General features: G+C 38.3%; 1 protein-coding gene across 2 annotated transcripts in view; it reads right to left on the bottom strand.

The window, feature by feature from the left end:
* Aanat (arylalkylamine N-acetyltransferase) overlaps positions 1–25,564 on the bottom strand; it is a 99,249-nt gene that overhangs the window by 46,903 nt on the left and 26,782 nt on the right. Inside the window, exon 1 of one of the 2 annotated variants that reach the window (XM_089734733.1) lies at positions 330–584. The exons of the other annotated variant lie outside the window; for it this stretch is intronic. Coding sequence (XP_089590859.1) covers positions 330–452 — 123 coding nt within the window. The 5' untranslated portion in view covers positions 453–584. Of the gene's footprint in view, positions 1–329; positions 585–25,564 lie in introns of those variants that run through there. 2 annotated transcript variants of the gene reach the window in all.

Raw genomic sequence — 25,564 nt, 5'->3', positions numbered from 1 at the left:
AGGGGCGCGCGCGGTATGTGGGACTTGACGATCTGCAGATGATGGGAGCAGATCGCGGACGAAAGGACATTGTAGGGTCCTGCTATACTAAGCGATCCCTCTGTATTCTTACACCCGACGTGCGATCTCCTCCTGGGGTCAGAACCCGGTCGGAGTAGGGGGGCTCCCGCGGTCAACACTACAACTTGCCACCCCTAGGACGCCCGAGCGACGGGTCGTCGAGGTGATAGTCAACGACCAACGATGCCAGTCGCCACGGTACGGCGGCCCTAGCATCACCCGAGCGATGCCGCTGGTGTTCCGGGATACCCCGCTGGGCCAGAACCAACCTGTCGGGTCGGAACGCGATACAACGCCGACCGGGTTGCTCTTCCACAGTATGTTCGGCGATGACAGCGACGACTACGACGCGGACCGCATCGCAGGCCGCAGCCGCCGACGCGTCGTCCCATCTTCCTGGTGCCAGCGCGCTAAAGTGACGGTAGCGTGCGGCACAGCATCAACCCCTCAGGTCGCCCCGTGACCATCACCGGGAAGAGACTGCCTCCTCACAGGGGCCGGAGCTGGATGAATGCCCTCCTCCAACCCCCGGCTCGACGGCGGCGGCACCTAGAGGGAAGACGAGCTCTCTCTCTCAATGCTAAAAGTAGATTAAGTAGTGTGATTGTTTAATATTTAATGTGATTTTCTTTATGATTGTGCTTTATTGTTATATTATTATAACATTTTTATTATTACTCTTTTATTATATTTATTGTTACATTTTAATTTCTGACATTTAAAGTTAGATTAAAATTAAATGAATTGAGAAAATGGCTGAGATTAAAAGCACTCAAAAAATAATTAATCTATATATAAAAATGAATTGCTGTTCGTTAGTCTCGCTAAAACTCGAGAAGTGCTGGACCGATTTGGCTAATTTTGGTCTCGAATTATTTGTGGAAGTCAATAGGAAGGAAGTTATAATCTGTTAGATCTCATCACTATAAACTCCGATAACAATCAGACAAGCCAGGCAAGACAAAAAGCACATACGCAACGCGAAAGAAAAAAAAACTAAGAAAACATTACCCCAAATAATATTATTTATTTATTAAAATTAAAATACGTTAACACATTAATAATTCAGAGATCCAAAATATGTAAATGATAAGTTTATAACCTCAGCAGTAAATTTTAGTGCAACATACATCAAAATCTCTAACGCTGTTCATGAAATCATTATTCATAAATGATAATTATTTTGATAGCGGTGTGCATTTTTAACATACATTTGACTACCATATAAATAAATATATTAATTAAGTCACTAACGCACATATTTTATGAACGTAATTCGGAATGTTCAATGCTCCAGTTACAGAATTTACGAGCTATATTTGGATGAGTACAAGGGTGTTGGTTATTGAGGTGGTTCAGCAATAAAATCGAGGAAACAAAGAAAAAGGCGTATATTTTTTCGAGAGTCACAATGAACAAAATTGAACAGCGCGCTGCGTCCGTTAGGCTGGTACACGTACGAGTCCTTCATTTGACCGTTAGGCGATCACAGACAACACCAGACATTACAAACATAGACAAAATATATTTTATTTGAGCGCGTCTCTAACAAAGGGTAAGTTTATATTTTTTAAAGTCGGTCAAACACGTATGATCTAGTTTTGGAAAAAAGTATCCTCTTTAGTGTACATTCACGCGTCTCAACAGATGAAGTTCAGCTGGTTATCTTAATATTCAACACATGTCGATTCAATAGACAGGATGGTGGTACTACCTATAGTGATGACATTACTGCTTATCAACACTAATTTTTACTGGTGGTACGAACTCGCGTGAGTCCGCACGGGTAGGTACCACCGCCCCGCCTATTTCTGCCGTCAAGCCGTAATGCGTTTCGGTTTGATGGGTGGGACAGCCGTTGTAACCTTACTGAGACCTCATATCTCAAGGTGGGTGGCGCATTTAGGTTTAGATGTCTATGGGCTCAAGTAACCACTTAACACCAGATGGTCTGTGAGCTTGTACAACCATGTATGCATTAAAAAAAAATGAAAATGAAAATCAGGATGGATCGCGAGCTTGTTTATCTACGCCAACTAATTAAATGATAATTTATATCGGATAATAAAATGTAAACATTCTAACACTTTTTTCACGTATGATACAAATATAAAATTAAATAATATGTTTAACAGAAACGAGTTACAGAATAGACTTTCGCTCTCGTCGTATCTCATGGCCTTGTTTTGTTTTCGTTCATTATCGAAATTAGCACTTCACTAATGGCACAATCCTTGAATATATCTACAAATTCGAATTTTGTTGAGAAAAATCGATCATAATGTATTTTTTACTCGCAGTCAGGTGTATTGTAAGCCCGCACGGTTAGGTACCACTGTTGTTTGTTTCTGCCGCGAAGCCTTCATGCGTTCCGTCTCGAAGAAATAGGCAGGGTGGTGGTACCTACCCGTGTGGACTCACAAGAGCTCCTACCACCAGTGCTAGTGTTTCCATTGAGTGGAGATCACAATTTTAATACCGCAACCACATTTGACGAATGAGGTGGAGTTTTGTATCTATAATAGATATAGCGGCTATCCCAATCTTTTAAGATGGAATGAAGGACTGTTTGGCAAAGACAAGATGGCGGTACCGCGTCACGTCACGATGGCACACTATACCACTAGTAAATACTAGTTGGTGATCGCAGTGTTTCTGATACTCAAAAAATGCTGCTGCCCATTCTCCGGTTATTTCATCATTTTAGATACCGACGAAAGATATGGGATTCTCTAATTTTATGTCTACGCAACGAAGCCAAAAGATATACAGAGGTAAAAAATGCATGATCGTTTTGGATTTGATTAAATTAATGTCTTACATTTTTTTAAATCCTTTTGCTATTGATAACCGTTGGTTTATAACCGACAGCATAAACGTATGAGATATAGAAACAAAATTTTGCATTAAATTTATTAATTTATGTTTTTGCAATCGTTATCAGCCTCGATCTTGCTGATTCGAAATTCGCAACGTTGCTTATTCTGGTTTCGACTACTCTCAATTCTGATTTACAATTCTAAAGCCCATTTAAACACTGAGACTGCACATTGAATTATTTCAAAAGTAAATTAATCATTTAAGATCATTTTATTAGACAAGCGTGTGCGATTCGCGATTATGCATTTATTCATAAGTGCACTTGAGGTTTGATTGACATATCTCAAGGTCAGTGTGCAGTGAATATTTTATTTGGTTGTAATTTAGCAGCATATGGCCCGTGAACTTGTCTAACCCTTTCTAAAATAAAATCGCTGAAATAAAAACATTAAACTAGTATTTCTTAAATTCAAGCTCCAGCTGAAATTAGTTCAGACAGACTTATGGAGAACAGCGTGTATGAACGAACCTGCAGATAAACAATTAGGTTTTTTTTATTAACTGTTCCCTATGCAGTTTGTAAGCGGAGTGAGATGACAAGTGACAAGGTGATAATTTACAAAATTTGCATAAGGCCCGTCTTGACTTACGCGAGTGCGGTGTGCGCTCACGCGGCCCGCATTTACATAGACACTCTCCAATCCCAACGATACTGTTTTTGCAGGTTAGCCGTCGGAACTCCGTGGTTCGTGAGGAACGTCGACCTACACGACGACCTAGGCCTCGAATCGATCCGCAAACATATGAAGTCAGCGTCGGAACGGTACTTCGATAATGATATGCATCACGATAATAGCCTTACCGTTGCCGCCGCTGACTACTAGCTAGTCACCATCGACGCTCTAGACACGTTCTTACGGATCCATCAGATCTAATAGCTCTTGCATTACACGCCTTCAGCTCTAACACTAGGAGCAGGCTTAAGGACCCAGAGAACCGTACGTGCAACCTTATAACTTAAACATCAGATCGCTAAGTTTCTCGCCGGATCTTCTCAGCGGGTCGCGATTGAGATCCGGTAGTAGATTCTTTCGCGAAGTAGCTGCTCTTGAGTTTTTAGGTGTCCTTTGGAGGCGCTCGGGTAACTGTTAGCAAATCCCACTCCTGACTGAGCTTGTGCTCGCTCACCCGTCCTGGTAAAACTGGAAGGGCTCCGGCATTATGATGCACAAAGATTATTTGTAGCGTTATCTTCGATGTGATCTGCGATTTGCAGACAAAAATAAAACAATTTTTACGGTTTAATGTTACTTTTATTATGGGTTGTGGATAAAAAAAAATTCTCAGCTAATGCTGGTAAATGTGAGCCTAGCACGGGCTTACGTCAAGAGAGTTGGTTTATTGTGTAGTGTTGTAAGGGTTTGAATGTAAGGAATCGTCGCACTTTGGAACAGTCGATTCGGGCTCCAGTAACCACTTAACACCAGGTGGTCTGTGAGCTCGTCTACCCATCTAAGCAATAAAAAAAAAGGTGTGTGTACTTATATACGCGCGTAAGAAGTTATACTTTATTTTTATCACATTTATTTCTTTTTTATTTATTTAAATATTTAATCAATTTGAAAAAAAAAATCGAATAAACAACATCCTCAGACACGCATATTGGACATCCCTTTTCTTGACATCGTATAAATTCGGTAATTCTCGGTACGGCTCGGAAAGTTCACCTGCGGCTATATTCAGTTACTCGCCAAGTTACGTCGGTCGTATTGTTGTGAGAGATTTAGTGGGCAACTTCATTTCTGTTAATTTTGTGTCACAGTGCGCGCGCATCGTAAAATTTCACTCTCATCAGTTTTTCATAACGCGCCTAAAAAAGTATAACTTCAAAAGACTCCAAATAGATTGCTCTCACTGTCCATGAGATAGTCAGACTGTAAACCTAAACTAAAGTTTCAGTATTATCGTACGTAAATGTACACATATTATACAGTACACGTAAATGTACAAATATTTGAATTTGAATTTGAATAATCATATTGTAAGTTAAAGAATCAATATTTTCTAATCGATTATTCACTGTATGATTAAATAAAGTTTACAATTGAATTAAAAGTCAATAACTTAATTTCAGATTCACTTAAGTTTAGGTCAATGCTTGTAAAATAGATGAGCACGCGATCCCTCATTAAGCAAATATCACGTTTCCTGCCAATTTGAGATTAATCTCTGATTAACCCGTCAAATCAGGCATGATATTGTATAAACGCAATCTTATAAGTGTTAATTGTTAGCACAGATAAGAACGGAGTTTTAATTATGATGTCAAAATAATGATTCGTGATCATTTTATTAATTATTTGCTGCTATCGCGGGCGTGAGAAACACACACATTTAGGGTAATGGAAAAGTACTAAACCATCTAATTAGTTTAGTATTTAGTTTAGTGCACAGTTTTTTATAACACCAAAGAGAAAAAAAAACATGAAATGTAATTTTTTTATTGCACTAGTTCGCTGGGTCACGGCCCACCTGTCGTTAAGCGGTCATTGGAATAGTTATCACAGTGTGAATGTCGCCACCCGCCTTCAGACATGAGATCCATACTCAAACTTCAAATGCTTATTTATTAGTATTTATTGTTCAACACGTGCATAGTTTTAATCAAATTATCTTATGAACGAATTTTCAAGTCAACTTTGGTTTGGCTTGTGATAACCGCGTAAACGTTTCCCGGTAGTTGAATTCGTTTTCTTAAAGACTTCAAAGCTTTCACTAAAGAACCATCATATCTACTAATCTCTTTACTCTCTCTCCCTTCGATCGGTTTCTCACTGCTGAGGATCGTGACTCCGTCCGATTTCGTCAAACAACTGTCTCCATCGATCCCGCCCTGCAGCCCGGTGGAGTGCGTCGCTGATAGGTATCCCTAGTTCCTCCGCTATTTGGTCCGACCATCGTTTGGGACCTCTACCCCTAGGCTTTTTTCCCTCTATTTTACCGGTCACCACAAGGCGTTCCAAATTGCTGGTATCCCTACGTGCAACATGACCAAAATACCGCAATATTCTTTGTAGGCAGATTGTGGATAGACGTTGAATCTTTTCTATTTTTAACTGCCTGAGAATAGATATGTTGGTGCGGCGGGCCGTCCATGGTATTCGTAGCATACGCCGCCAGCACCATATCTCAAAAGCGTCGATTCTCTGCCTATCTGCGGCTTTGAGTGTCCACGTCTCTTTATTACAATACGATGAAAACAACAATGATTTCCTACATTAATAATTTTTTAACGGGGTCAAAGTGATGAATCCAAGGCTCACTCTAAACCTAACAATTTAATCCTTGTTTGTCAATTATAATTGGTTTTAACTCACAATTATACTAATTAATGCACAGTAAATTTGCCTTCATCGGCCGAAGAGTCGAGTTTCATATTCAAGGATTCGAAATTAAATTGATGCTTTGTTTAAAAGAAGCACGTGGATATTTCTCGATTAGACTCTAGCACTTATTGTGGATTAGGAGTACTTAAGCGGCTTTACGTCTTTGTCATTAACGGCAAACTACAAATTGGTTCGAAAGAGACAAAAGATGACCTACCCACGATTAGTTACATTGAAGCTTATTATGAACAGGCGAAGAGTTAAATAATTGTTATATAAGATAATGTATTCATGAATTCAAAAATAAAAAACAAAGAAAATATAAACAAACAGATGAACAAAGGAAGATAAATACGGAAAGGTTATTTTTTACAATTGTTACTTATCTTAAATTAAAACAATTTATTGTTATCATTAAGATAAATAATGTCATTATTTTTTTATTCATTTAGGTCAGACGCAGTGAGGTCACGTGACTGTAACTATTTATGGATTGTTGATTAATCCGTAGGTAGATGCACGGGCTCACGGCTCAGGTCATGTTAAGTAGTTACTAAAGTCCATCGCATTGTGAATGCCCCCACTTACTTTAAAACTGGAGGTCTCAATTGCAGAAAATTTACGCAAACTAAGATTTTTGCCTGTTTGTTTTTTATCACACGATGCTATCTATCCCTTGAATGTGGAAGTCATTGTGGAAGTTAACTACGTGTCTCATCAGAAAAAATTATACTTGCCTACGGTATTTGAATAGCGGCATAGTCGCATCGCTGGATACGAGTACCGGGCATCTTAATCTTAGACCACGATGGCTTCGAATTGGGTCAATATAGATATATCTCAGTTATTAATATCGGGGTACAGGTCTTTGATATTCCTCCCACTCCCACGACTGGTTCGTATCATAGTGTTACGCCAACGTCATCTATCGCCGAATAGTCGAACGAATATCGAAGGATGTAGTAGCATCTAGAACGCTTGAGAAGTACAACGCCATCTATTGTCAGATAGCGGAAACACAATACTAGAGATGTGTAGAATATTCTCGATAATTCTAGTGATGTGGAATCAGGTATAAAAGCGTTGCAGAGATGGCACGCAGTTAGTTAGTAATCGGAACTACTCGAAGCGAAATAGCGAAAGGATCACCTGAAGCGAAGCGGAAAAAGCGAATTGATAGTTTTAAAGTGTTTGTTGAGTGTTTGAAGTGTTCTAAGTGTTGAACACAGTGTTAGCTTGTAATTCGGTAGAATTTTATTTATCCCGAACCCCAGCGCGTAACAATAGGATCATCATCGGCGAACGAGCACACCGCTCATCTGGTGTTCATTTTCGGAGCTATTAGATATCTCAACTTGAATGTAGTTTTTCTTAATAATGCACATTCAATTGATTTAAACCGCCTTTCGCATTCTATTCGCATTTTGGTGCTCTATTGTTTCAGAACATTATTGTGTTGAAATCAGTTGTCTTTTTTGTTAAAAATTTCTTTATTGAAATCCAGTAACAATGTTGCGAAACAAAAACAGTTATTTTATATAAATTGAAATATTTTTTATTAAGCCTGTAAATATTAATTTTGGAGTACTAAAGAATAAATTATTCTTCTTTTTCCCCACTTTACCCCACTAGGTGGGGTCGGCAAAGTTAATTTTTCTCGTCCATTCTCTTCTATTAGCCGCCATCTCGACACTCACTCCTCTCTCTCTTATATTATCGTCATTCACACACTCCATCCATGTCTTCTTCAGTCGACATCTTCCCCCTCTACCTTGCACTACCATTTCTACACATCTCCTAGTCACATGTATCTTTTCTCTACGCATCACATGTCCATACCACGCTAGTCGTCCGCTCTTTAATTTGTTGATTACCGGAGCTACTTTCACACTTCCTCTGATATACGCATTCTTTATCTTGTCCACTCTTGTCACATCACACATCCATCTCAACATTCGCATTTCTGCCGCATCACTCCTCTTTCATGCTTTACTTTGCTTCATTGGTTTACTTTACTTCCGTCGTCCAACATTCAGATCCATACAGCACGACAGGTCTAATGATCGTTTTTGTAAATGTTTCCCTTGAGCTGAAGGGCGCATTCTACGATCGAATGCTGTTGCAAAGACCTGTCGCCATTTCACCCAACCAGCGTTCATTCGGTTTGTTACTTCTCGGTCTATATTACCGTCGTTCTGGAGTATAGAGCCGAGGTACTTGAAGTCGGAGTAAACTGGCAGGATTTACTTAAGAATAAATTATAACTTACAATAAACCAATAACAATAAAAAATAAGAGAAGCAGAATTCCCGTCGTATACCACTTTTATTTTTTTCCGGTTGAATTTTGAAATATAAATTACTGCTTCGCTTCAACAGAAACGTATTTTCCAATAAAAACAAATTTACAACGTTTGTTTAATACTGGCTTTTGAATTCGCCTCCCCTATCACCCCTTTTCAGTTAGTTCGCTACAAAGGGGCTCTCAGTGTTCTGCAAGAGAGGTTCCCTCTAACGACCTCCCTAGGTGATGAAATTCCATGGAGCCACGAATTTCTCTGGCGGTGAGAATACATATTTAATATATTGTTCTGGACAGAGTTGTGCATAATGGAGCGTAATAACTAGTACTTCTAAATGAAAATTTATCAATGCTTAAATTTAGCACTAAACTTGACATATTAAAATTCTAACTAGATGATGACCGAGTTTTGTTCGGTTTTTATTGGTAACGCCATCTTGTTGTTTCTTTAAAGCGGTTAGTTGCCCTCAATTAAGAAAAATAGTATTTTTATTCGCCAATAGATGTCGGGCAGAGTTGATTATTGAAAACACGAATAAAACAACATTTTCTGAAAATAAATCGTAACTAGATCGATTTATCGCCCCCGAAATCCCCTGTATACTAAATTTTATGAAAATCGTTGCAGCCGTTTCCGAGATTCAGATTATATAAGTATATACAAGAATTGCTCGTTTAAAGGTAAAAGATATATCAAGTGCCACGAAGAGTGACGTTATCGCTAACTTCTTTTAGACAAGCTTAGAACGTAAATGATAATCAAATATTATGTTTTCGAAACATAGACTTACAACGTAATTATTTGTAGATAATTAAAATCCTCATTCACACGAAAAAAGGAAAACAAGCACAATACACCGTGGGCAGGAATGTAACTTGCAATTAATCAATGCGCTGTAATATATATATATATATACACAAAATTGTGAGTATTTTGTGGAATTTGAAGGAAACATTTTTTTTTTAAAGTAACTCTATTATAACAATTCTGTTTATTTATCTCATAAATTGTACATTAATATAATATTATTTTACAATCGATTTTTTATATGTGGACCTTCAAGTGGTTCTTTAATTAAAGTCAGATAGAAGTTCTCTAAGGTAACGTTGCCACGTACCATCCGGCTATGGAATGAGCTCCCCTCCACGGTGTTTCCCGAGCGCTATGACATGTCCTTCTTCAAACGAGGCTTGTGGAGAGTATTAAGCAGTAGGCAGCGGCTTGGCTCTGCTCCTGGCATTGCTGAAGTCCATGGGCGATGGTAACCACTTACCATCAGGTGGGCCGTACGCTCGTCTGCCTACAAAGGCAATAAAAAAAAAAGTAGAAAAAAAGTGTCCAATGACAATGTCCAAGGGCGACGGTAACAAGCTATCTTCACGTTTTGAAAGTCTTTTACAGTAATGTGAGTCTAATGCCCGTATCTTTAGACGTTTCGTAAAATAGTCCTCCACTCTTAACTCATCCGATGATGCTCGAGAATTCCCTCCAAACTTACTCGAGTTTGGTATTTTTAGTCGACCATTACAATAATCCTCAACTGTCCTCGAGTGAGGTAATAATGATGAAAATTTGATCAAGCTAGCATCAAACCCATAGAGTTCTGTAGTCTATGGTCATTGTTTAATGTCAAAGTCAAGCTGCCGCTGTCTGTTTGACACTAGATGAAGTTGTTTGATGTTTTGGTTGCTGAGTTATTCGTAAATATGTGTGCATGCGGTAAATCTGAAAGTGTATTATTTATTTTCTAACCTATTATTATTTTAGATTTCGGATCCGGCTTTGTATTTTTATTCGCCGCTTTTGTGTGATTTTGGTTGCATCGTGTTGTTGAAGTGCTTTTCCACAACCACCAGTTTATTATTATATAAATAAAACTTATAATCGCATTGACTTTATTTATCAGGTAGTAAGCAAAATATGTCTCTTATATAGGTAAATAAAATAAAGAGTTTCAAATGTCTAACCTCGAACTATTTACTTTATTAATAAATATTATCAAACTTAAATTATCAAAATACGCGGGAATCATGCACCGATCCAGGCCATTGCACAACAATATCATATATTTCCATTTGCGATCCACATACTATTTGGACATTGATAGAAAACCAGCCTTGAGGAACGTTCAAGGTACGTCGCGACGTACCTTGACTTGACAGTTCGCTTACTTCACTCCGGTTAGGAAATTTTTCCAAGGACGTTTGAGTGGAGTTTATTTTTACGACTAATCATACAAAAAGCGCGTTGGAGGTTGAGTCGAGTCGAGTTAAGCTCGTGTAAACGACTAAAGATACGGGTGTAAATCACTTTCCTGATTTTTCATAAACGTGTTATGCCAAAATATATCCGTAGACGGCTACGTGAGCTACACATAAGCCGCTACGAAATATCGGATCTTCTGGCGTTTCGTTAATCCGTGTTGTTTTTGTATGTTTCAACTAAAGTGCTGCATACATCGTCGAGCTCTATAGCGCTGTGAAAACAAACAAAGATAGAATACGTACACAACATAGAATACATAGAATACGTACACGTTTTAGGGTTGCCACAAAGGGTGATTTTAAAAAAAAAAAGCCGCTTTTTTATTGAACTTAAGTCGACAGACACGGACGGGCTTCTAATGTAAATATTGTGAATGTCAGTGAATGAACTGACCATCGCGAGCTCTAAATCTAATACATAATATATTACCTTAGCTTAGAATGGCTTAGATGAAAAACTATTCTTTTTTGTATTTTAGTTTTAGAACATTAATATTGAATTTCCGCCGTGAAGCAGTAATGCGTTTCGGTTCGAAGGGTGGGGCAGCCGTTGTAACTATACTGAGACCTCAGAACTTATATCTCAAGGTGGGTGGCGCGTTTACGTTGTAGATGTCTATGGGCTCCAGTAACCACTTAACATCAGGTGGGCTGTGAGCTCGTCCACCCATCTAAGCAATAACAAAAAAAAGTGAGAAATGTCTCCATTGTTATGACGAGGATTTATCTAAAATGAAATAACCATAAAAATGTAAATGAATAATTTTGTGGAAACGCCTTATCGACTTCAATTCTGTTTTTCATAGTAGGTATCACGAATCTCAATATCGATTGCACGCACGAATAAAGATTGTGGCACTAAATTCACGGACGAAGTTTGATGACATTGGAAAGTTGTTTAATCTTCTATTTCAGTATACAATTTGATCTTAAATATAGAAAAAAAAATCGGTTGTCTGTAAAGTCGGTTTATTGACGATAGTTGAACGTGACAACGTCATAAGAAAATACTGATGGAATGGATATCATTTTTCAAAAGAAAATTTTAATTTTATTTGTTTGATAGATATTTTATATGGACAATTGACACCACATTCACTTTTTACTGAACTTCATACTTGACGAAAACATGTAAATATATTATTGTATAGCAGCTGTCCACGCGGATGCAACGCTCACTCAAGTAGGAGAGAGACAGATGTCGGACCCTGCCGAACCCGAGGGCGGCGAGGAGGCTCGCTTGCACTTCAAGCCTTAAATGGAACGCCTCAATGAGTCATGCTTTTTCATGCGTGCAGCCGGCTCCATCGAATTATAAGACGTTGTTACGTCAAAAATACGCATAAAAGTACATTATTTAATTGGGTACCTTCGTTGATGTCGTGGTAATAAATTCTAGTCGAGTATCCAACGCAACCGGGCATCAAAACCACAACACGAACAAACACGCAAATAAATAAATATTTGTTATCTTCATATTCGTATCTGAACAATGACTATTGTGAAACAAAATACATATTACATAAAATAACTCTTATTAGTTTTTATTATTTTACTAGCTGACTCGGCAGACTTTGCAGTACCTCAATCGATAAATAAAAGGCCTAAGCTTTTGTATAAAATAAACTTAAAACACACAAAAGGAATCCGTCCGACGGGGGACACATCAAAGGAAAAACAAAATTGTTAATTTTATTTAATTCCGAGCATTTTCATATTTATCTACCTTTTAAACCTTCTCTGGACTTCCACAAATAATTCAAGACCAAAATTAGTCAAATCGGTCCAGCCGTTCTCGAGTTTTAGTGAGACTATAGAACAGCAATTCATTTTTATTTATATAGATTATTACTAAGTATTTCCATCAACAGCTTGTTTGAATACAAAAAACACGTAAAGAAAGGGAAAGTAATGCACAAGCACAAACGTTTCTCTACCTTATGTCATTAAGATTAAGACTGCATATTATTTATAGGTGAATACGAACGAGGTAAAATGCATAATATATATATAAAAATGTATAATTTGATATTTACGAAGCCGATAAATCAAGCAAAGCAGCCGAAGAGCTAATTTGCACTATAAATTCGACCATTAATATCGACCGTCGGCATCATCAATTAAATATGAATTTCGTTCTCGTGTTTCAAATTAAAAGCAACTAAAACCATTACCACGTATTGGATACTGAATTAGATCGCAACATCAATCACAGTTAGTTAAATTATTTTGCAATTTTTGATAACGTGTACCAAATCCGTGACCTCGGTGCTTACTTTAAATTTAACCACGTCTCGATAATTTCATTGACATTTAACAGCTGACGTATCAACTGATATAAATCAATGGGCAATGTTAATAATATTCATAACGTGTTAAAATTCAAATATTCATAGTTTAAAAAAAACTGATAATGTCAAGTTCTAGTTAAGAATCACGGTTAACAAACTATGTAAAATCGAGTCGATGGAAAGCGTCATTTATGACTATTAAATGTATTTTAAGGCGATTTTTAATGCGATTCATATATAAGTAGACTGAAGCTCACTCCACGAGCGCATTCCGACAGGAGCCCTCTTCTTCGATATAGCGAAGGCGTTCGACAAAGTCTGGCACAACGGTTTGATATTCAAACTGTATAACATGGGAGTGCCAGACAGACTCGTGCTCATCATACGAGACTACTTGTCGAACCGTTCGTTCCGATATCGAGTCGAGGGAACGCGTTCCCGGCCCCGTCACGTCACAGCCGGAGTCCCGCAAGGCTCCGCCCTCTCCCCGTTGCTATTCAGTTTGTATATCAACGATATACCCCGGTCTCCGGAGACCCATCTGGCGCTCTTCGCCGATGACACCGCCATCTACTACTCGTGTAGGAAGAAGGCGTTGCTTCATCGACGACTTCAGACCGCAGCTACCACCATGGGACAGTGGTTCCGGAAGTGGCGCATCGACATTAACCCCACGAAAAGCACAGCGGTGCTCTTCAAAAGGGGTCGCCCTCCGAACACCACGCTGAGCATCCCCCTCCCGACTAGGCGCGTCAATACCCCCGCCCCCGCCGTTCGCCCGATCACGATGTTCGACCAGCCCATACCGTGGGCCCCGAAGGTCAAATATTTAGGCGTCACCCTCGACAGTAGGATGACATTCCGCCCCCACATTAAGACGGTACGCGACCGTGCCGCCTTCATTCTAGGACGTCTCTACCCGATGATATGTAGGCGAAGTAAAATGTCCCCTAGAAATAAGGTGACACTCTACAAAACTTGCATACGCCCCGTCATGACCTATGCAAGTGTAGTGTTCGCTCACGCGGCCCGCATACACCTAAAAACATTTCAAATTATTCAATCCCGTTTTTGCAGGATAGCCGTCGGAGCCCCGTGGTTCGTCAGGAACGTCGACCTCCATGACGACCTGGACTTAGAGTCCATCAGTAAGTATCTGCAGTCGGCGTCCATGCGCCACTTCGATAAAGCGGCACGACACGAGAACCCTCTCATCGTGGCCGCCGGTAACTACATTCCCGATCCTGCGGACAGAATGGAAAGCAGTCGACGTCGCCCAAAACACGTCATCTCGGATCCGCCCGATCCACTAACGGTGCTTCTAGGTACTTCAAGCACCGGTCACCGTTCTCGTCGAACCCGTCGCTTGCGACGAAGGGCTCGACGAGTAAATTAACTCTCAGACACAGCCCACTGAGTTTCTCGCCGGATCTTCTCAGTGGGTCGCGTTTCCGATCCGGTGGTAGATTCTGCGAAGCACGACTCTTGCTAGGGTTCGTGTTAGCAACGTCATCAGGTTAGAGCCCCGTGAGCTCACCTACAAAAGTTAGGGTTACGCTGACATAGCCTCTCAAGGCTCTCAGCTTAGGTAGGAAAAAAAAAAAAAAAAAAAAAAACTCCACGAGCGTTAACTCATTTTGCTTCACTTAAGAATTACGCACTTCGCTTCACTTACGCATTTCATTTACGAATAGACTGAATATATAAATAGAGTATAGAATATAGATACAATATGTACAATAGAATAAAAATAGTAATAAATTGCTGTCTACTTTTCTCTGTTACTGTTCTCTGTTTACTTCATTTAAATAAGGGAACCGGCTCTGATAAATTTTCGATGATTAGAAGGAGTGATATTGAGGAAGGTTTTTGTATACGTTAGGTAATAATACTTTAGAAAAAACTGTATACATATATGTTTACATAAGTTAAAACGTGACAGTGGTTTGTCTAAAAAAGGGTATATGCGGACTATATTGCGACCGGAAATCTTTTCTAAAAATTAAAAAGAATATGTGAGTAAATAAAGTATGCTTAATAATTTGTAAAAATAATTAAGGTTTTAAGAAAAATACATTTTGAAAATTGCTAAATCTAGCCTGCACAAGGAACTCATTTCGTGCAACAAATATGTAGTATAATTGTTATAAGCCCGTATCATATTGAACAGAACTTAAAGTGTTATATTTAAAAACACACATAATTACTGCTGTATTTAATCGATGATTTCTTAATAATACTATCGGTACGTCATCACCATATTATACTTTATAATCACCCTATAATACCTGTATAATATTCACGCTACCGACAAACAATTGATTTAATCGTTCATGAATGTATAATCGTTCATTCGATACTTTAAACGCATTGTGTTGCGTTTTCTTATTAGTTATTTAATTTATTATGCTAATTATGTAGATTAGAGAAAACTTATTCCGAAAATACAGACGGCGTGTGGTTCTGTTGAATTGAAAATACTAAATTCGTCTAATTTTTAAGCTATTGCATAGCTTTTATCGCGGGCTTTGAGCGCGGCGACTAAATCAAGAAATTTCGTAACGAAAATTACCTGACACCCCCACTACGCCTACTATGTAGCTCGCGTTCAACACATTCACACGTTGCGCTGGTGTAGTGTTTGTCAATAAGTGCGCGGCGGACGTCGCACTGCATGAGCATCATGAAAAGTCTGCCCATCTCTCTCTCACGCAGTCTAGCTTATGAGTGTGAAGGGGACAGTTAATGTTTTGCTTTTGTTAATGTTTATAAATATAGCGTGGTCCTATTTTTATTATTGTTTTAATATTAAATTATTATAGTCTAATTGTAATTGCATAAGTTGATAACAAATGCTTTACCGCGGCAGTCTCCGAGTGCCACCCGTGTTTTTTTTTCTTAGCACGTAACGTAAGTTGTCTAATTGTCGACGACGCGCCACGCGGAAAACGGGTCTTGAGCGCTCGCTCCAGCTGTTTTACTGTAACATTACAGCAGGTATAACAGTAAATGTATATAGTTAAGTAAAATATGTATTATGTTGATCCATGACGGTAGTTTACATTTCAAATTCAGAAAATCGTTCTTTTATACATCCTAATTACAAATATGAACATTTTCGGACGCAACATCTATTATAAATATAATTGAAGAATGAAAAATATCAGTTTAACTTAAATTCTTTAAACTTCAGTTTCAAGTTCTTTCGACTTCAATTCAACTTAACACCAGGTGGGCTGTGAGCTCGTCCATCCACGTAAGCAATAAATAAAAAAATAAATAAAATAAAAACTGCTGAAATATTTCGTTGGGTCGAGTTGCATCGCCAGCCAGAAAGAATCGACTTAATTTTGATCTGCATTAGAAATCCGAAAGATTCATTAAATCAAATCAAATCAAAAAAAGTTTTATTCAACATAAATGAAAGTACATACTTATTGAACGTCAAAAGAACTACCGCCAATTCACAAGAATTAGCCTCCGTCCTGAGAAGAATTGGCAAGAAACTCAGCGGGCATGTCTTTTTTTTTTTTTAATATTAGATAAAAAAAATTAATATTAGATAAATTTTTTAAAAATTAGATTTTTTTTTAAATATTCATTTTTACAGTAAGTAATTATAACATAGCAATTTTACAATATTGAAATGCCCGGAGCGAGCAATTCATTCCCACTTTGTGCAATCTTCTAGTTCAATCTTCAATTTATTTTATAATCATGCTTCGTACGAACTAATTATGTATAACTAATTATTTGACATCAAGAATTCTGAAATAATATACTTTTATTTTCAATTCTGTACCTGCCTGTAACTCAGCCGATCGTAAAACTCATGCCAAATCCAAGGATATTCCTCGCCTACCCCACATTTTCTGGGGATAAGGCCATGAAGAAGAAGTGGCAAAATTAATCTTCGCAAGAACCATTACATAGATAAATAAACAACTAACAAAAAAGCGTTAGACTAACTTAAGAGTAGCAATTAATATTGTCGACGAAAATATGTCATTTACATCCTACTTCACTTCCCAAACACTAATGTGTTGTGCTGTATATAATGTGTTTAAGACAGAAAACAACTTTGTCCAAAACAGTAATTATTATTTTATTTACATACATTATGTAGCTAAACGATAGTATGCTTAGAAGGTAAACTGCATTTATGGTGTGTGGGTAAATTTTTAGTAAATTAGAATTTTATTTATTCATTGTTATGTTTCATTAATTTTCTTGCTTATTTTTTGCTAGAAATAGCTTTTATTACCACCATTACCTTACAATAGAGAGTCAAGTTCCCAGTTCATGTCTTGTTTGTTTATATGTATTATTTAATTTAATTATTGTTTATATTATGATAACAAGTAACGACACACTGGGGGGATGGTGTGGTGTTAGGGTTATTATTACGAGTATTTATTTAGAAGATGTGAAGAATTTACTTTAGTGTGCAATAAAAATATAATTACAGACTTAAATTATAATCCTTCAGTGTCTTTCATAGAATTTGTAGACATATTGGGAACTGAAAATGAAACTGGGATTCCTAATACACTAACATCAAAAAACGGTAAAAATAACAAATCGAATGAAAATGCCAACTAAAGCGGTCTAGCGTGATGCATTCTCAGACGCATGCAACTTTGCATTCCATTGTTTCACTAGGTTTCCATTTTCAAAATGAATAGCCTTTTTTTATTACTTCAGCAAATAAAGATTGTTTTTCAATATTCCGTCCGCATATTACACATAAGCAGTACGACTGCAATTTAAGAATTTAACAAAAAGGTTCAAGTCCCTGTACTGATAGATATACCAAGCGTACCGAATCGGTGACAAGTACAATGGCAAAATATGCAAATTTGTAAAATGTACAAGTAAAATGAATATGTGCGAGTGTGTGTGCATTTACGCATTGATGTGTTAACACTCGTACGTAATGGGTTTACTGGTGGTAGGACCTCTTGTGAGTCCGCACCGGTAGGTATCATCACCCCGCCTATTTCAGCCGTGAAGCAGTGATGCGTTTCGGTTTGAAGGGTGGGGCAGCCGTTGTAACTATACTGAGACCTTAGAACTCATACCTCAAGGTGGGCGGCATTTCCGTTGTAGATGTCTCTCCGGTAATCACTTAGCACAAAGTGGGCTGTGAGCTCGTCCACCTATCTATGAAATAAAAAATAAAAACTTTTCTATATATTTGGAGAACATGTTCAATAGGTATTACATTCTATGAACCCTTCTCAACTTATCACTACATAAACACGATGAATCTACCCTCGTAGGTGTGCTGGAAAAGAAAAAAAACACTGCTTTTATTTAATAATTATTTTTATTCTGTATTTAATAATTGTTTTTATTCTGTGTGTATACTTAGTCTGGCCATAAATACTGTTACAATTAAAAATAAACAAAATATTACATTTGAATTTGGAATCTGTCATTTTTATAATAATACTAGCGACCCGCCCTCGCTTCGCTTCGGAAACATAAAAACACACATGAAAAAAAAAATTAAAAAAAAAAAGGTAGCCTATGTTCATCAGGGATAATGTCGGCTTCTAATGGAAAAATAATTTTTCAAATCGGTCCAGTAGTTTCGGAGCCTATTCGAAACAAACAAACAAACAAATCTTTCCTCTTTATAATATTAGTATAGATGATTGAACTCAATGGAGTTTTCTCATTTTGGCGCCAATACATTGTACAATATTTTGCGATATTAAAATGGAGTGGGGTGACAAAGAGAACCGAATCGCTGTGATTGCATTACACAAAGTAGGTATTGAGCCAAATGCAATTTTTAAAACTCTCCATACGCTTGGTATTAGTAAAATGTTTGTGTACCGGGCTATTAATAGGTGCAGTGAGACCTCCTCTGTTTGTGACAGAAAAAGATCTGGCCGTCCACGTAGTGTTCGTACGAAAAAGATGGTCAAAGCAGTAAGGGAAAGAATTCGAAGAAATCCTGTCCGAAAGCAAAAGATTTTATCTCGGGAGATGAAGATAGCACCCAGAACCGTGTCGCGTATTTTAAAAGTTGACTTAGGACTTGCAGCCTATAAGAAACGTACTGATCATTTCTTAACTGATAATTTAAAAGAGAATAGGGTGGTAAAATCGAAACAACTACTGAAGCAGTACGCAAAGGGAGATCATAGAAAATTTTTGTTTACGGATGAGAATTTTTTTACAATTGAGCAACATTTTAACAAACAAAAAGACCGTATTTATGCTCAAAGCTCTAAGGAAGCTTCCCAATTAGTCGATAGAGTGCAACGTGGGCACTATCCGACTTCAGTAATGATTTGGTGGGGTATTAACTATGAAGGAGTGACTGAGTCATACTTTTATGAAAAAGGTATCAAAACATCGGCACAAGTATATCAAGATACCATTCTTGTGAAGGTAGTGAAGCCTCTTAATAACACCATGTTCAATAATCAAGAATGGTCCTTCCAGCAAGACTCGGCGCCAGGTCATAAAGCTCGGTCTACGCAGTCTTGGTTGGAAACGAACGTTTCGGACTTCAATAGAGCTGAAGACTGGCCGTCGTCTAGTCCCGATCTTAATCCACTGGATTATGATTTATGGTCAATTTTAGAGAGTACGGCTTGCTCTAAACGCCATGATAATTTGGAGTCCCTAAAACAATCCGTACGATTGGCAGTGAAAACTTTTCCCATGGAAAGAGTGCGTGCTTCTATTGATAACTGGCCTCAACGTTTAAAGGACTGTATTGCAGCCAATGGAAACCACTTCAAATAAGCTTTTTATACTTTAAATTGTTTTATATTTATGTATTAAACTAACACACTGTAAAAGTAATAAATGTTATTTGCAATAGATTTTTTTTTCCTTTGTAACAGTATTTATGGCCAGACTAAGTATGTATGTAGCTAAATAAATATACGTGTCTATAGTATCTCTTGCTTAAATAGATCAAAGAAGGCAGGTAAATATATTTAAGTTGCAGTGAATCTCGTGTACAATACGTATAAGTGCATGTTCTACAATTTTGAATAATTCGAATACCTTCAACACGGACGACGGACTGGCAGTCAACAACTAATATGTCCTGTATCCTTTTTTCTCTTCGATTTTCGTATTTTGAAAAGTAGCTTGCCTTGAATCTGTAGCTGGCCGACACGATGTATTGCAAAACTCAACATTGCTGTTTTCGTTTACGAAAAACAAAAAAAAAAAACAAAAAACAAAAATAACAAAGCATTGGAGATCACGAAACGGTTTTAAAAGTCGCGAAATTATACCTATTTTTTTTTTATAGCTCGGTGGTGGTGCAGTAAGTAGTTAGCGGTCCTGACGATGGCGCCAAGGGTCGTGGGTCGATTCCCACATCGGGCAAACGTTCGTGTGATTAACACGTTTTTTTGTTCTTTGTCTGGGTATTCTTTATCTATATATGTATGCCAGTCTCTGGTACCTATAACATTCCGATCCGGTAGTAGATTCATTCGTGGAGCAGCCGCTCTTGAGCTGTTAGGTTTCCTTTAGAGACGCTCGGGCAGCTGTTAGCAAATCCCACCCCTCCTGACTGAGCCTTTGCTCGCCCACCTGTCTTGGTGAAACTGGAAAGGCCTCCGGGCCACCGGTAATTCTTGAATTATAAAACAATAGGGAATCCGAATTTGAGGCCGGACGACCCAGTTTGTTCTTCCCAGTTATTTATTATTATTTGTAGCTTAATCTGAGTCAACTAGGCCGCCTAGGGCTAGGTTGCTGACGGTGAGTAAATACCGTCGTCCACCATCAGACGTGATTTCTAGGTCTCAGTTTTTTCTCAGGCCACCCCACTCTTCAAGGCAGAAATAGGCAGAGTGGCAGTACCTAACCGAAGGGACTCACAAGAAGGGGAGGAGAGTGAAGCGTTTAGTGCGGAGCACATCTCTCCCATCACCCTCCCCCTCGGGACGCCGGGCCAGCGATCGTCGGCGCCACGACCACCAGCCCTCTCGGTCGGCAGGCTGTCCGAAGCCCGCCTAGATGGCGCCGGTTTGAATTGGTTATCCTACGAAATACCCCGCTGGGTCAGAACCAGCGTGGGTCGAGGATAGCCGGCCTTCCATCACCCGGATGCTCTTGCGTAAAACGCGTGCAGAGCAGCTTGCACGTCGTCTTCTTAGGCCCCCTTCGCCGGGCCCCAGACCGACATACGAGGGGGACCCGAAACACTTAGAGGGCCAGGGCTAGGGCGAGATCCGCCTCCCTGGCCCCCGCTCGACGGCGGCGGGCTTGTGCGTCTCTCACGCGCCCCGCCGCCTCCTTCCGCGAGATGGTGCACTCGCAGAAGTCGAGCATCGCCTTCCACGACTCGTCGCTGCCGAGCATCGATGCCACAACACTCGGCAACGACAAGTCGTTTCCTATTTTTGCGACGAGGACACGGCGCCACCCCTCCCATGCGGGGCAGGCAACGAGCGTGTGCTCCGCCGTGTCCAAGTCGCAACCACAATGGTAACACTCTGCCGTCGGCTCGGCTCCGATCCGGTGCAGGAACTCACCGAAGCAACCATGCCCAGTGAGCACCTGCGTGAGCCGGAAAGTGAGGCGTCCTCTGTCACGATTCACCCAATCCACAAGAATCGGGCGAATCGCCTCGACGGTCCTACGACCAGCCGAAGGATCGGCCAGCCGCCTGGACCATGCCTCCAGCACGGACCGCCGAGATTGGGCCCTCCGCGCTCTGACCACACTGGGGCTGGGACGCGCCACGCCCCGGGCACGAAGGTTAGCTCGCCACTGATAGTCAGCGGCGAGCGCCTCCGCCTCCAGGACCCAAGGCGGCGTCCCAGCCAGTACACACGCCGCCTCAAAAGAGATGGTGTGATAACCACGGATGACCCTGACCGCGATGGTGCGTTGCGGCCGTTGCAGCAACTTCGCTACCCCCACGGCCAGGGACTGGCCCCACACGGGTGCCCCGTATAGGGCCATTGATCGCACCTCACAAGACCCCTTACCACCATTAATTACAAAAATAATATTTTTGCTAGTTTGATCTTTTTATTATACTACTAGCTGACCCGGCAGACTTCGTAGTGCCTCAATCGATAAATAAAAGGCCTAAACTTTTGTATAAAATAAACTTAAAAACACAGCATTTCAGTTTTATATATATATAGATAGACAGATGTTACTCCTTCACCGTGGAAGTCATTCGTGAACATTTGTTCAGTATGTACTTCATTACAAATATGTATCATTAGTACCAGCCTGCGGGATTCGAACACCGACCATTATCATTTTTATCATATAATTGATTTACAGTTTCAAAAGCGTCGATAAATTACATCATATTAAATTTGTGCAGTGTAAAATGCAACATGTTTTTTTTTTTAATTTGAATACGTAATCGAGGTACGAAATTTACAGCCAGAACTCGCATGCAATTATTAAAATTAAATGTTGCCAATGTAATAAATCGATTGAGGATTTAACTTAATCTAATAGATCTATTATGCACAGGGCCAAACTATTCTATTTATAGTCTAGGTTTACAATCAACACGTGCAAACGAAGGCTTCGAATTCGTTGCATATATTTTTACATTTACAATTTTGGTTCCGTATAGAATTTTTGCTTTAATAATATTAAGTTTGAATAGGATTCTAGTTTATCTATCTATGTATTATTTAAATGTGAACACTTTAATGGGGAAAGCATGATTCAAATTTTGATTTTAGATATCTATAATATTAAATACTGCTAGTGGTGCATTTAAATAATTGTCTTTTAAAAGATAAACTATAATATGTATTAATGTATTTTAGTTGTTAATATCCCTAATCGCCGGTAGTCCAAAACTTACCCCGATCGGTGTCAAAATTAATAATAGGCACTTGGATATTTTATCTGTAGGTTTCATTGTTATCTTCTTTTATTTGTGTAACGTCATTTTATTAATAATTAATAGCTTAATATGGAACATTTAAAGCTATATTCAGGAAGTATTATTAAGATATCAATTTTCTTTTTGTAATAAAAATATTGTTTTTGTTTAATCCTCCTTGACCGATACTTAATCCTCTTAATACCCGCCATGGGTAGCAGGATATAAAACCGAGTCATATCCAAAAACAGTACTACTAGTAGCAGGCATTGAATATAATAATATGTTCAAAAAATATAAATAGGCAAAGGCAAACAGTTAAGTGCTTTTTTCTCTTCTATTGAGTTTGAGGTTGGAAATTTGAGGTTGGATTTCGATCATTGGGTGAACACTAGTTCTAAAAATCAGTCTCGAATTTTGAAATTTAAAAATCAATTTCTAAATCATCAATATAAGAATCACAATTAAAAAAATTTGAAATGAAACGTTTATAATCTTTTTTTTTTCATACAGGTTTCAACAATACATGCAGTGTTCTACTTATATTTGTAATATTAAAATGCACCACACTACGATTGACATCGGTTCAAAATGTCGAGTTCAAGATCGTGTCCGACTCAACATTGACACGTCAAATGTGTCAGGACTTTCACAGGAAGTTCCATTGTCATCAAATTAAAAAGTTAGGAAACCCTGTGCGTTCGTGAAGGCTAAGCATGATTAGTGGGTGCTGGTAATTGAATATTAGTGCACAAAAAAAAATTGCCGGTCCGCTTAATTTTTTTCATGAGCACTTCAAGTTTCTAACGTACCTACTCAAAGTAAAGTATCGGGTAGTCGCTTTATGCCAGGTGGTGGTACAATCGTCTTTTTGGGGATAAAGTGAGGATAGAGAATATTATTACAGATTTGTTGACGTTTACGTAATTCCTCGGGATATCGTTTTTTAAGGCCATTATGTCATTCGGATGATATTACCATTGATACCGATCGCGTCCAGGCAATCGGTGGGCGGCCTCAACCTCCTTTGCCTAACTAAAACCTCTTAGGTCAATATCGAGGGGTGAAAGGCTATGTGATTTAAGCGACATTTCGATTAATACGGGACATTTATCTTTGTAATTAAACGTACGTTTTATTTGGTATTAAAATCAACAATTTGATGTTTTTAATTAAACTTAATTTATACCATTCAAATAGATCAAGAAGTTTTTTTGTTATGATATTTTCCAAAATTTAAACTTTAAATGGTTCTTCTCTAAAGTTGCAATATCGTTTCATCCCTCGATATGAAATGATGTTATCTGTCTTTTTTTTTAATCTACCAATGCTGGTATCCTTCAGAGGTTATTTCAGCTTCGCCCTAACGCGTGTAGGTGAGCTCACGGGGCTCAAACCGGAGTGTTGCTAACACTGACCCTAGCAAGAGCAGTGCTTCGCAGAATCTACCACCGGATCGGAAACGCGACCCACTGAGAAGATCCGGCGAAAAACTGAGTGGGCTGTGGGTTATCTGTGATAAATATAAATGCAATATAAATACGTATTAGTTACACAAACTTCTCAACACATAACACGAATTAATCATGATGATTATGCCGCAAAAAAGAGAACGAACAAAACTCTGAATTTAAAATCGCTAAAGATCAAAGTTCAAAATAATCGTGATGACATTTTGTGCTTCATTGATTGCTTTTATGTTACGAGCCTATAATGGATTGCAAAAAAAGTCGTATATTATATAAAAAAAAATGTTGTTTTTTTCACGTTTACATAAATGATTATCATATGTGTCATAAACTAGGACACGGATTCAGTCATTAAGTACGCTATACTTTTATTGATCGAAGCATGAAACGAGATGTACAAACTTTTTGTATATGTATGAGTTTAATATTGAAAAACGTTAAATTATTATAGCAATCAAAATTATAGTAGCTGAAAATATATATGGAATTTTCTAAGATTTATAATAGCTACCACTCAATAGATCCAATTCATATCAATTTCCGAAAATGTCGAAAATAAATGCTTGTCGTAAAAAATATTGATGTGCTAGGTATTGATATTAATTTAGTGTATTATAGTGTTTTTTTTAATGTGTCTTAATTTCATCTTCTGTGTTAGAAGCCACTAGAATTTTTGTTTTAATGTTCCGAAAATCGTTAAGAACATTTTTATCGCGCCAAAACTCTGCCAGCCATATTGGATTCAAGAATATTTAAAAATATGTATATCGCGCCAATACTCTGGCAGCCATATTGGATTCGTTCACTTTACTATTCAGTTAAAAACACTGTTAACCGAAATGTAAGTACATCGAGTCTAATTTAGCGCGTGTTTTGAATTTCGAAAACAAGGAAATAATTTTAGAACAGGAAACTTTACTTGCTTGTTATTTTTTAATTTTAAAGTTATTATTATACCTTTGGTATCTTTGGTATGTCGTTACAATATTATTATGATTTAACAGCGATACCATTAACTTTTTTATTTAGAGCATCGAGTGTCTAATTATAATAAAATTGGGAAAAAAATGTGCATGGTTTAAGCCAAAAGAGCTTTTGGGCGAGTCAAAATTTGTTAGAGAATTT

The sequence above is a fragment of the Bombyx mandarina genome, chromosome 18 (assembly GCF_030267445.1).
Source record: "Bombyx mandarina strain Sakado chromosome 18, ASM3026744v2".
Lineage (NCBI taxonomy): Eukaryota > Metazoa > Arthropoda > Insecta > Lepidoptera > Bombycidae > Bombyx > Bombyx mandarina.
Note: the sequence above shows the minus strand (reverse complement) of the source record. Positions and strands in the feature narration are given on the sequence as shown.